We start from the raw sequence: 13,734 nt of genomic DNA, 5'->3' as shown, positions 1-13,734 counted from the left end.
TTATTTACCATGATTTTTCTTCCTTTTTATATTAAAATTGATAGGATAATCGATGCTGAGGAATTAGTGTTTTGAACTTATATCTGTTTTTTCATTGAGTGTTAACTCAATGAAGAGATGATACCTACTTGAATGAGATTTATCTTTTAATATATATTAAATCTGATTCCATAAATTATTCTGATTTTGCATGTATTTTTTTTTTTTTTTTTAGCTGAGGGAGATTCACCCTGAGCTAACATTTGTTGCCAATCTTCCTCTACTTAGTATGTGGGTCACCGCCACAGCATAGCTGCTGAGTGTTGTAGGTCCACACCTGTGAACAGAACGTGGGCTGCCAAAGCAGAGCTTGCCAAACTTAACCACTAGGCCAGGGGCCAGAACTATGATTTTGCATCTAATTTTAACATAAAATCCATCAATCTTTCTCTTCTTTGTCACATGTTAATTCAGACATAGGTCATTTCTGTATCATGAATTAAGTATCTCTTGTTTGTTACCTGGCAAACCTGTGTAGCTTTGATTTTGGAATCTTAAAAATGAGCATACCCCCTGGGGGCATTATTTTCCCCGTAGAGAACCTTGGCAGCAGACTCATTGCCTTCCTTCCCACACTAGATCCAGAGTCGTGGAAATGTGTTCGCCTTGCACACAGCACAGAGCACATAGGAATTACTCCACAAACATGTGGTAAGTGAACAGTTGGTGGCATCATCAGGTCATTCACAGAACGAGACTGAGAGAGAGCTTCCTTAGGTCAGGAAGGAGAAGCATTCCTTTATATTTTCAATCAATGTTTTAATTTGTAACATTGTAATGTGAACACCGAGTATACTATTTGTATCAAAATTGTGTTCTGAAAGTTTTCAAAAATCTCTAAATCTCAGAGTAGAGGAAAATCAGCCTCTGTGAACCTGTCACTTGCTTCAAAAATTATCAACTCGTATACCATCTGGCTTCGTTTATCCTCACACCCACCCCGCTAGAGTTAACCAGCTGAGATGACTGAGAGCACATCATTTCAGCTATAAATATTTTCAGTTTCTCTTACAGATAAGGGATTTTTTGAACACAAACACACTAATGTTATCACACACAAAAATAAAAGTGTCATTCCTATAATCAACTATCTGGTCAGTATCCAAAGTCCCCCAGTTTTCTCAAGATGATTTCCTGGTTTTGCATTTTATTGGAGTCAGGATCTTTAAAAAACCCTTTTTTTGCAATTGCTTGATGTGTTTCTGAAGTGGCTTTTACTCTCTTACTAGTTCATGCATCTTGATGTTTGGGTGGGATATGCCTGTGTGTGTTTACATGTCTACACCAAGCTGTGAATTCTTTCTTTCCTGGATGGCAGTGCCCTGGCAGGAAGGGCCTGTGCTGTGGGAACCAGGATTTCTACTCTGCATCTGGCTGAACTGAAAAGGCGTTCCTGGGTGACACTTGCAGCCTTCAGAAAGGAGGGGGAAGAAGTACCAAGGAATTCAAGACAATGGCCCTTGTCTTACAGGGTGTTTCCAGGGCATGATGTTCAAAATGCCGGGTGGTAACCCTTTAGCTCCTAGTCGTAGGGTGGATTCTGGGTGTGAGCTCAGAGTAGTGTCTGTTTACCACCCATGTGGGAAGCGTTTCAGTATTTTAATTGGTAAGTCTGTGTCTGTTGTGTCTGTGTTGTCTAAGATGGGTTGCATTCCCCTGCTGGACCCACTCCTATACCTGCCCCTCTCGTGCCTCATCTTTCAAAACTCCCAACAGGCAAGTTTCACATCCCTGTAACACACATCCACATAACCACAGCACAGACTGGGGAAAAGAACACAGTCATCCCAGGGGCTACGTGCTCTATGCGCTCAGGCCCAGCTGCCCCTTTGGGACAAGTCAGTAACAACACGACTGAGTGTGTAAACTAGTGACTGTCTGAGACCATGGACCTCAGAACACCAAGGTCCCAGATGTCACCCTAGGCAGCAATGGACAGTGTGGGTCATTCAGTGGCCAGGATTAAGGTCTATTATCTTGGCAAACCAGAGGTCACCCCGATCCATCAGGCCCAGCCAGGGAGGAATGGCCACGATGTACCTGACAGAGAGGCTGGGGGCCTTCTACGGAATTTCTGCCCAAAAAGAATCATATAAGGAAATGCGGGGATGCTGGAAATCCTAGTTCACAGGGAGTGGCGAGGTTTATGGAAGAAAGTCCTGTTGTAGGTTTAAAAGCTGCCTCATGAATCTTTTCCTCTGGATATGAAACAAGTGGGAAAAGGACTTCCATGGCATGGGCCAGGATCCCAGGAGGATTCCAATCTAGGCGAAGGGTGAACAGGGAGCCCTAGAGGCGGCCTGATGGGGATGTCCTGTCGGCCCTTAGTCCATCAGCACATGGTCTTCCTCTGGCCTTGTCTTTTCCACATGCAAACTTTTATCTTTTTACATTTTTTCCTCATTTAGTGTTGATGCAAATCTAGAGACTGATTAGAAAACGGTAACTTCCAATAGTTGGTCAAAAGAAACCTCAATGGGAGAAGCAGAAAACATCCTTCTTCCTGGAAAGCTGTAGAAAGACAGCCGCTGCCCTGGGGAAGGACATGGTCCTGGCAAGTGGTATTTGAAAGACATCTACATTTCAGTGGTTGTTGCTCTGCCTGGGAAAGTCCCTCCAACCTCTACATCCAGGGAGATCTGAGGGGCTGTCTCTGCTCCTGGCCCAGGTGAACCACACTGAAATGCACCTGTCCTCTGAGGAAGGGGGACTTGAGGGTGTCATTCAGTAGCCAGGGAGGGGACTGGCCGTCCTCCCTTCTCCCACATACCATAAGCTCTGACCATACATGAGTTCTTAATTCAAGGCGGAATGTGAGATTCTGTGTCTCATTTACATGAGCATAAGCAGTGAAAGAACCACACCACAACACCCAGGCTGTGACAGAAACAGAACTTACTGCAACATTCAAATCTGATATTTACTCTTAAACATATACTAATGCTCCTCCTCAATGGATAAACAGTCCCTGGGGTGCAGATGTCAGGGATTTGGAGGGGGGTCGTGCCCTCCGCCTGGGGCTTTAGGGGAAACCAGGGAAAGTCTTCAGATGTCCTCCTTCACTTGGGGTGGGGGGGGAAGAGCTGACCCGGTGCACCCCGAGGGTCCCAGTGGCCCTGCTGCTCAGGAGGAGCTGCACTTGTGGTCTCCAGAGGGTTATGGCTCCTTGCCAAGGGCACGGTGGCTGAAGAGAAGAAACAGACTATTTTGGGGAACCTTCCTGAGATTCACGGCACACCTCCCTGCCCCACAACACTCTTATCCAAACCCTGTGCCGAGTGCTCAGTCCATCAACAGCACCTCGTTTGTCCCTGATGGGGGAGGCATCATTTAGCATCACTCATTTAAGAGGAGGCAACCGAGTCCCAGAGAGGAGAGGGGAGCGGCCTGTCCCAGGCCTGGCCAGCACTGGAGCTGGGATCCAGGCCCATGCTTAGCCCGAAGCTGTACTGAGCCCCTGGATTCAGTCGCTGCTGCTCCTGACACTCACTCGGCCCTGAACTGGAGGATGTCCGGTTCCTCTTTCTCCTGAAGAGCCGCATTTTGCTCGTCTTCTGGTGTGTGGGCTCCAGCCGGCAGGAGAGGCAGTAGCTACAGGACAGAGTGGCCTGTGAGCTACCAGGAGCCGCACCTCAGGTGTCCCTCCCAGAGCCTGCCAGCAGCTGAGTCCCGGTGCCCCATGGGTCACCACGCAATGAGATCTGGGGCTGATCAGGGAGCCAGGCCCCACGCTCTGCAGCCGGCCGGCCGAGAGAGTCTGGCCTGCCCTCACCCAACTCCTGTGCCCCTCACCTCTCATCAACACTGAGGGGCTCCATCGCCTGGAACCAGGCCCCAAATCGCTCCTCGGGATTCAGGTCATATTCACTTGCAGCCTGCTGGAGCAGCTGGATCTTCCTAATGACTTTGTATTTCTGGGAGGAAGGACAGGATGCAGACAGGTCCCGGGTGGGGAACCCTGCCAGGGACTTGTGCGGAGTGAGGATCTGGTCTGGGGTCTGTGCTCACTCGGGAACCCTCCTTCCTTCCCACTCCATTCAGGACTTGCCTGTCCTCACAGTTGGCTTGAATTAGTTCCTCATCCAGGAAGGTGTCCTTGATGCCAGCCCCTCCCGCACCCGCCAACGTGATGGGATTCCCAGCTTTGTAGCATCTAACTGTCCCAACAAATATAAGACCCGAGGGATGAGGACACGTGACATCTTGCCACGGGAGGTCTGTGATTTCCACTTCCCCACCCTCCCCACAGCTGCTGACCTCACGCCATTTCTGGAAGTTGACCGGATTTCCCTGGAAGGGAGACAGCCAATGTCCATCAGTAACGGCCCCCTAAGCCCATAACCAGCCCCCATCCCACCCCTTCTCAGGCTGCAGGAATGTCAGGGCCCAGCAGAGGGCAGACCTTCCACAAAGAGAACTTGACACTGGGCCAGGCTCTGGGCTCCAGAGCAGGAGGGACAGGGGAGCTGAAGCCAGAGACCTTGCAGCCCACCCATTTCTGATGACAGACGGGAAGACTGAGGCCTCAGGCAAAAAGGGACAGCTGGACCACAGATGTGCTTCCTCACTTGCAGGGGCTGATGGCACTCCCCCAGGGGCAGGGCCCAAGGGGGAGGCTGAATCCAGCTCAGACACAGCCTCCTGCAGCTTTGCAGGCAGGCAGCTATGAGCTTCACTAGTCCTGAGAGCCTGGTAGGGGGCTTACACGGAGCCTCCATTCACGCATCACTAAGACGGGCCTGACTCTGACTCCCTAGCTCCCAGGGGTGGCCATGATGCTCTCATGAGAGGAGGTTTGCCAGGTACAGAGAGCTCAGGGCCCAGTGCAAGGCTCTCGCCTCCCAAACCACAGGATCCTGCTCCCTGGCCCCACCTCCAGGCTCACTCACTTGTAGATCATCCTCCATCCCAATGTCCAGCAGTTTCAGGTGATTGAGGAACGTGCCCAGGAAGGGGACGACACCCTGTGAAATCAGGGTGGGAGTGGGGATGAGTCCCAGCTCTCAGGTGCCCCCATGGACCCTCCCCCAAATCCCTTCACCCCAGCCTCCTGCCCACCGCAGACTCCCACAGAGAGCAGCCTAGGACCCTCAGCAGCCTCCCCCCTGTTGCACCCTCCAGGACCACCCAACGTCCCCCGTCAGCTACCAGGGGCGGCTTTTGGCAAATCCCAGGGTGTGCGGTCCCTGCCACTCCCCCCGCAAATCCATCTTGCGCCCAGCCATTCCAGGCCTCCTCCTGGTCACTTCCAGGGCAGGCATTTCAGGCTCTGGGGCTCCAGGAGCTGGGCTGGAGGAGGAGGGACCCCTCTCTTGGGGAGGCCTCCAGCCGTGAGGGGTGAGACCCCCTCCTCTGACACCTGGACCCTCCCCCTCAGGCCCCCTCACCTGCTGCTGCTGCCTCTCCTGGGCTCCCTGGGGGTCCATCTCTTGGGTGGCCCACACAGAGTTCACCTCCTGCAGGGTCAAGGACAGGCTCAGGGAGGCCATGCTACCTTCCCCGTGTCTCCCAGGCCCCTGATCCTGGACCCTGGACATCTGATGTCTATGGCGGCTCCCATTCCAGAGTGATCTGATTCTAGATCACTCCCAGCTCCAACACTCCCTCCTCTGTGCCCTCAGGCCTGCCTAGGCCCCTAAGCCTCTCTCCTCCTCAAGAAAGTGTGAGGAGGACTCCCATGCCTCCCAGGGTCCCCTGAGGACTGTGTCATCTGACTGTCACCAGTGCTCTCCCCTCCCCCCTCGAGGAGGAGGAGCACAAAGCCGCTGCACATTCCTCTCCCCCTTGTACCTCATCACCCCTGTGAGGCCTGCACCACAGATCATCTCCCTCCATTTCCCAGATGAGGAGACCGAGGCCCACAGAGGGGTGGTGACTTGCTCAGGGGCCACAGAGGAGAGACCACTCCCCCTCCCAGCCAGAGGCCCTGGCCCCCCGCCTTCACTCCTCCTCCAGACACACCTCTGACCAAGGCCCTGTCCTCTGGACTCTCGGGGTGTGTTGAGGCCCTCAGTCAGCCTGAGCCATGGATCGGGAGGCACAAGGTGTCTCAGGGGGCATATCCAACTGGCTTCTGCCTGTCCCAACCCCTGGGGTTTTCTGACTCCAGCTGGACCTGAGGCCATGCCAAAGGCCTCAGCTCCCTAGGATCCCCTCAGGATGGTCCCTGCACAGAACTCCTCCTTCATTCACTCAGGAAGGGGACCCCCTTGTGCCACATCTGAGTGACAGTGTAGGGGGTGACCAGGGCGTTGGGTGATGGTGACATTTGCATCCTTTTTTACTTGGAACCTTCTAATGTCCTGCCAGGAAGGTCCATTAAGAATCTGTAGGTTCCCCGATAATTCTCATTGCCATCTGGGGTGTATCCTTATCAACAAGTCACCTGGGGAGACTCTCACTGAGTTTTCAGCAGTAACCACTATCGGGATAGAGTGCAGAGTCCCAGAGAGCACACAGTTCTGTGCCAGATCCACCATTCGTTCCAAGGCTGGGCAGCCCCTGTGTCCACCTGGCCTGTGTGACCACACAGTGCCCGTCCCTGGGGGCAGGCAGAGTGCCCTTCCCTGAGAGGTGCAGTGCAGATAGAAGGAGCAGCAGGGACCTGGCTTCCTGAGGACAGACCGGGCTGCTTTAGGAGGAAAGGAACCCCCACCCACTCCATCCACCCGCCAGCCTGGAGGAAGATGAGGGCCAGCTGATGGGCCCGCATGGAAGCTAGAGACCTGCTCATTCTGCCAGCTCCTCACCTCCTGGAACAGTCCAAAAAACACCACTCTATCCCGTGACCAAGGCCTCCTGCCCCAAACAGTCCCCACCTGCCCTTGCAGCTCACACCACCTGCTTCCTGTCAATCTGGACAAAACAGACCGTTATGTCTCAGAGAAGCTTTCAGTGAAAAACTAGCCAAAGCACACTCTGCCTGGTCCCTCCTCCCCCCTCCCCTCCCCTCCTTCCAGATCTCCAGCCTCCACGCACCTCCATGAGCAGCTTCCTGCTCTCCCGCTGGTCCGTTTTGCACAAGGTTTTAAATTTTTGGCAGTTCCTCCTGAGGAGGGAAAAAAGGAAAGAAACACTGTGGGGTGGTTTAAGGGTAAATCCCTTTTGTTTGAAAACCCAGAATTATCCAGACAGCCTGGATGAGCGTTTTCAATGTGTGCTCTGAGCCCTGAGGTCTCTGGGACTGGGGAGGGAGCTCTCCTGTTGTCACCTGGGGCCTTCGTTCTCTTATCGACTGAACAAATCTGTTTTAAACAGTCTTGATTTCAGGTGGACAGAGAGTTCTGTTGCTGCAAAGCAAACCCTTGAAAATGTTCAATTTAGTTCGAGCCAGGGTCTGGCACTTAGGGAAACTGATTCCTAAAGCAGAACCACTGGCCTAAGTTTCCAGAAAGACTCCAAGCCTCCCAACCAGGTCAGACCCTGTCCCCAGGGTTCACTGTCTCCCAGGATGTCCCAGCTTACTGAAGGGCAGTGGCAGCCCTGTGGGGGGTGTCTGGTTCACCCAGGTGGTGACGCATGGAGAGAGGCCTACGCACCTGGACACCCGTCCCCACGTCTTTTTTAAACGCTGAATGGAGGGGCTCTGCAGGGCCCAGAGGATGGCATGGAGTGATGAAAGGTTCCTCAGGCCTTTGCACTCCTGGGGAAGGGAAGGGAATGAGCTGTGAGGGGAGCTGGAGCCCTGCTTCCTCTGGCTTTGGTCACCTCATGGACGTCCCCTGTCCTGGATGAGACAGAGGCTCTGGAAACCTGAGAAGAGCACAGCTAGACCCTGATGAGGAACACTCCCAGGGAGGAGGATTTTAGCTCAAGCCAAGGAAGGAGCCCAGGAAGGGGTGAGCATCCCACCACTGGGACCAGGAGTCAGGTCATTGAGACACTGGCAGGAGGGGCCTAAGGACTGTGCAAAGGCTCAGACCACAAACTTCAATCCTGACGGCTGGAAAAGGAGAAGGGGCAGTTCCCACGACTCCAGAGAGGGGCTCAGAGGGCCTCCCACATCTTACCTTGGCCACCTGGATCCAGAGCTCCACCAACCTGGCCCTGTCCCGGGCTGTCATGGTCGGGTCCCCGAGGCAGGTGGTGATGACACATTTGACCACTCTGATAAAGTGGGTCATGGTGGCACGAATGGTGGGTGCCAGGAACTCATTGGCCCTGTTGTCCCACTGGGACCAGATGGAGTCCAGGAAGTGGCGGGGCATCAATTTCATGAACAGCTCCTGGGGAGGACAGGGAGTGTTACCCAACCCTGCCACATCCCAGCTCAGTGTCCACAGCCCCCAGTCCCAGGCCGGGTCAGTGGTGAGAGCTGGAGCTCAGGAAGCTGAGAATGTGGCCTGAGACTTGTGGGAGTCCCTGGGTGTTGCCTGTGTCCCCTGAGAGCACCCAGCACAGGATGACCCAGGACCCGATACTGTGGTGCAGGATAGTGACATTTGCTCCCAGCCCAGTCTCACTTCCTCCAAGCACCAGAACTCGGCTCCTGCTTGACCATCTCAAGGGGAATCTTCCAACCATTCTGATTATCCTGGGGTCTGACTCCTCTTTCAGATGCACATTCCCCCAAGGCAGCAACAACCACGGGCTTTGATTGTCTGCCATGTAGTCATGGACATATGAGGTGCCTAATAAGTGCTGAGGCTCTTGAGGCCTCTCGGGCAAATGAGTATTCTACCCGAGGACCTGATAGCACTTCAGTGAGCTCCCCACCCCCAGCAAAGAGCAGACTCTGCCCAACTTCCTCTCTGCTCCACCTCATCCATCTGCACAGCCACTCTGCATGGCAGATGCTCTCAGTGTCCATCTCTCCTGTCCACATGAGGACAGCAAAGGCTCGAGAGTTAAGAAGGCTGCTCAGGTCACATGAGGGTAAGTGGGAAAGCAAGAGGTTGGACCGAGATCATGGGATTCTAGATCAGGAAATGGCAGGTCTGGGGCAGCTGATGGCACAGGGGAAGGCCGGCCCCACCTGCCCTGAGAGCCCCGCTGCTCACCACATCCATCAGTGTCAACTGCTCTGCCACCAGCCGGGGAGGGAACTCCAAGAAGTCAGGCTTCTCCTCTCTCAGCAGCTTCTTGGTGCTCAGGTCCGAGGGGCAGGTGGGCTCCAGGGCTGGATCTGGCTCTGCTGTTATCTCTCCAGGTGGAGGGAGGATTCTCCCTGGAGCCAATGGTCCAGCTGGCTCCAGCTCAGGAGCTGGCACTGGGGCTGGAGCTGACGTCGGTGGTGTCTCTGGCCCTGGAGGGACTGATGGAGGTGACACTGGCTCCAGCTCTAGCACAGGTGGTGGAACTAGAGCTGGAGCTGGATCTAGCCGTGGAGCTGGCCCTTGCTCTGGCTCTGGAGCTGGAGGCAACTCTGGAGATGGTACTGCAGCAGGAGAAAGAAACAGTTTCACTCAAGTAGCTGACTTCCCCTGTGCCTGTCAAAGCCAGGAAAGACCCCACTGCCTTGAAGTGAACCAAGCCTCTGAACACTCTGCAAATTGTCATCCCAGACTGCAGTCGCCTCACCTTCCAGCTCTGCCTCAATGGGCCGTGGATGCTCCAGCTGGACCTGGAGAAGGTAGGCGTGGCCCTGCAGCCCCGAGCCAGGCAAGCTGAGATGCAGAGAGGCCAGCTTCATGCTGAAGCAGGGATAGTGCAGGGGCTCCCAGAAATCCTGCCCTGGGTCCAGGCAGGTTCCCACCAGAGAAGAGATGGCACTGGGGGAGGCAATTGGGCAACAGAGTCAGAGGCCTGGCCTTTCCCTCCACACTTCTCACCCAAGGCACCCTGGCTTGGGGCTGGGCCCTATGCCTGCCCCTCTCCATCCAGGTGAGAGCCACAGGGCAGCCCTGACCCCTGTGAGGCTGTCCTGGCAGTGGCAGGCCTGCTTATCCAGCAGGTTGACACAGAGTCTGTTGTGACTCTCTTCCCACTGACACTCTTCTCCTGAAGGTCTGGGACACAGCCCACCCCAGCACTCTATGCACTTGTGCAACTGGATTGAGCACTGAGACAGATTTGTGACCAGGTTGCTCACACGCCTCCTGTTCTGGGCCTGGAGGCGGTGGTCAGAAGAGGTAGATGTGGAGAAGGGGAGGCAGATTCAAATGGGTCTGTGGTGGGAATGGGTTTCTAGAGGAGAACTCAGCCCAGCCACCCCTCTGGTTCCCAGGGGTCCTGGCACCCATCCATAGCTCTTTGACTCCTGTCCTCCTGGAGTGGAAGCCACCGGGCCTCTGCCTTCCCATGGGAATCAAAAGATGCGTGAGATGCGGCTTCTGACAGGCTCCCCTCAGCCACAGCCTCCATCTCTCCCCCCACAGCTTGTTCTTTAGAGACAGGAGGCCGTCCTTCTGCACCCAAAGACCACTCACTTTTTTAGGTGGTCCTGCGCTCTGCCCTCCTGGCTGGAATAAGGGGAGATGCCTCCAGATGTAAAGAAGGCTATGAGGGCATCCCTTGGGATGGAAGGTGGATGACAAGACCTGCGAATGATGTCTAATGTCAATGTCTGACTCTCAGACGGAAATTGAGGCCACGCATTGTGTCTCCTTCATTCACTGGGTTTACTGTCTCCAAATGTCCTGCATGCAGTAGATGCTTAATCTACATGGTTTATTGAATGTAGTCCACCCAGAACCATCCCAGACACCTGAGTGGGCCTAGGGCCTCTCTGCTGCCCCAGAGATCCTTGACTGGCTACCCCAAGGAAAAGGACCAGGACCAGCTGGATGGAATCTCCAACTCCTTGACAGGGTGGTTTCCATGTGCTTTTCCAAACTCAGAAAGGCCGCATCTCAGAGATGGCTGAGGCAGACTACTTTTCACGGGGAAGAGAGAAATAAACACCATGAACAACCACAGCACGTCCACAGCCCTCTCTGCAGAGCCAGGCACCAGGTAAGCACCCGCCATGGCTGATCCCATTAGTTCCTACAATATCCCCATGAAATTTATCCTCTCCCACCCTACTTTTCAGAGGAGCAAACTGAGGCTCAGAGAGATTTGCTGACACTCCCAGGACACGCAGCTGGCAGGGGGCAGAGTCACCACTGTGCTGAGGAGGGAGTGGCCACTCACCTAGTAAACAGCTGGTCCAGGACCTGGTGGGATGTGTCTAAGGCCAAGTAGTTGACCATGAAGGTGGTGAAGCTAGAGATGTTCCTCCTCAGGAAAGCTGGTGTGATGGACTCTGTCAGCTTCTTCATCATGCCTGTCTGGAGGGCCCGCATCCTGCAGGCCTCATTTAAATTCACGGTGTACTCATCCTCACACTGAGGGAGAGGAGGAGGTACATACACTCAATGACATCATGGTGAACCAGCGGGAGGATTGAGGTGACTTTCTACCCTCCTGTGTAGCTGGTGGGAAGGAGTGGAGGTCCAGATTCCTTTGGGAGTGGGACTGTGGAGCACTCTAATGAGAAAACCCTGGGGGGTTCCAGGGGAGACTCAGATTTGAGTCTGCATTCTAGTAGTGCCTTGGTCATCTCAGAGTCCTGGGTATGAAGACCCCTCTGCACCCACACTCACCTCAGACCGGCCCTCTTCATTGATGGGCTGGTGCGCCTGTGTCCTCTCCAGGGAGATGGTGAACTGGAAACCATCTACCAGCTCCTCAACCATCACTTGGGTGCAGCTCTGCAGCGACAGTGCCCAGAAGTCAGGCCAGGAGGCATCAGGGGCCTGCCTAGACTTCGCCACAGAGGGAAACCCCACCACAGTTCAGACACAGAGGGGCATCTGCATAGTCTCCATCAAGGAAGGAATGTGATGAAACCTCGACGGCCTGGGATTCACATGTTGGTAGAAGAGCTTGGTCCCCAGCACTCACCTTCCTCTCCTGAAGCCAAGATCTTCAGTATGAACATGACACACCACCAGATCTCCACCATTTAGCTACCTGCTCCTGCTCAGGGTGGTTCCTCCTCATACTACCTTCTCTAACTCCACCTCCCACATACACACACACACACACAATGAGGGTCAAAGGGTGTGGGGCTGTCCATTTGGGATCACAGTTGTGTCCTGACCTAGAGTGGGCTGCCCTGGGCTACGCTGTTACCTGATGGTTCCTCCTGCTAAAAGGCCACAGGCATTCGAGGTGAGGGCTGAGCCAATGTCTAAAGCGACTTAACATGCTCTCATTCTTGGCTTTCCGGGGGCCAGAACCTCGGAAAGTCACGGGACAACACGAGAACATCCTGCTGTGTCGAGTGTCTCCACTCAAATGAACTGGACAGGAGGCTGTGGTTACAGTGTGGGTGCCTGGTAACCAGAGTTCTAAGTTCTGTTGGGGGCTGTCACCAAGGAAGTGAGGTCACTTCTTCAAGGTTCTATTACTTGGCCCCTTCCTTCAATCAGACCCACTCAAAGCCCCCGGTAGACTGTTGGCTGCTCTCCCTCCTTGCCCATGTCATCTCCATCACTGTACACAGATATCCATGACCACCCTTCCCACAGCTCCTTGGGAGGGGAACCAGTGGCCAGCTTTGAGGAGACAGAGCTGAAGTCACACCTCTTTTATCCTACCAGTTCTGTGTCCTGGAAAAGCCACTGTGCCTCTCAAGATCTCCCCAGTCTCCCAACCTGCACAATGGGGGTGGTGCTAAAAACAGCTTTCTAGGAACATCGTCAGGTGTATATGAGATAATACCTACAACACCTGTGGATTGGTGTCACATGTGTCTAATGCTGGCCCTTCCATCTATGTCAGTTCCATCTGTGCAGCCTCCACAAACCCCCACTCCATACTTCTTGTCACACATCATTGGCCTGAATTTGGTCTGGTCACTCTTATATGCAAGAGGGCTTAGGAATTTTATCTTTTAGTTTGTTGAATTGCCACCCAAAATAAAACTGATTCTCTGTTCTGAATATTAAGGGAGAAGGTGAACATTGGAAACAACCCGTGCTCTCTCCCTACACTAACCTTCAAGTTGAAGGGGAGGAGATGAGCTTTTCAGATGAATCAAGCATGTATTTACCTACCACAGGCTCTCTTTTCTTGTTGTTTATTCATCCACAGAGAACAAGAAGCCTTCTTCCAAACCAGAATGTATGAGACTACCACTGCCCTCTGTTCCCAGCAGAATGACCAGAACCAATTTGTTGGCTTTTATTTGCCTGGCCTTTGTAAGTAGATCTGAGAACATTCTTTCTATGTCCTTCATAGAGTGGGCCTGGGAGGGTCTGACGTTGTAGAGAATTGTAGGCAAATAACAGGCTCCTGAAAAACTGAGTCAAATTGGAATCTCTGTAATTCAAAGAAGGAGAGTGATATCAGCATCATGGTGGAAGAAGACACCTCCTGTTTTTCTACTCCTGCACTAACAATGCTTTGGCATCCATCCATAGACAAAAGTGCCTTTGTGGGAGAAGTGGGATCCAGCACCATATGGCAGGCGACACAGAGGGAGTCTCACCCACCCATGCATCTGGTAATAGGCAGACAGACCTCGGTCCCAGCTCCGGACCCTACAGTGGCCTGTGAACCAGCTCAAGCTCCTTTCAGCTGCTGCATGGAAACCCCTGAAAACACTGTCTTAGATCATGACACACAGGAGAGGGCCTTTGTGGAAGTCCAGGTTTCAAGAAGAGAAGTCCCAGCCCTCTGTTGGAGCACAAAAATATGAGTGTGGATGGGCTGAAGAGTTTGGGGGCATTGGCAGATAGGTACTCTTAGAGGGCTTTAAAGGATGTG

General features: G+C 53.6%; 1 protein-coding gene across 1 annotated transcript; it reads right to left on the bottom strand.

Annotated features, from left to right (window-relative positions):
• Positions 1 to 2,945: 2,945 nt before the first annotated feature.
• Positions 2,946 to 7,620, bottom strand: LOC131402688 (ral guanine nucleotide dissociation stimulator-like). The gene is made up of 7 exons (XM_058537285.1): positions 7,578 to 7,620; positions 7,018 to 7,087; positions 5,427 to 5,495; positions 4,929 to 5,003; positions 3,832 to 3,953; positions 3,530 to 3,630; positions 2,946 to 3,241 (listed from the first exon to the last, which is right to left on the bottom strand). The coding sequence occupies exons 2-7, from the start codon at positions 7,021 to 7,023 to the stop codon at positions 3,099 to 3,101; spliced, it is 516 nt and encodes a 171-aa protein (XP_058393268.1). The 5' UTR covers positions 7,024 to 7,087; positions 7,578 to 7,620; the 3' UTR covers positions 2,946 to 3,098.
• Between the last annotated feature and the right edge of the window lie 6,114 nt (positions 7,621 to 13,734).

This window comes from Diceros bicornis, unplaced genomic scaffold (assembly GCF_020826845.1).
Source record: "Diceros bicornis minor isolate mBicDic1 unplaced genomic scaffold, mDicBic1.mat.cur scaffold_230_ctg1, whole genome shotgun sequence".
NCBI lineage: Eukaryota > Metazoa > Chordata > Mammalia > Perissodactyla > Rhinocerotidae > Diceros > Diceros bicornis.
This window is presented reverse-complemented; position numbering and strand designations above follow the sequence as displayed.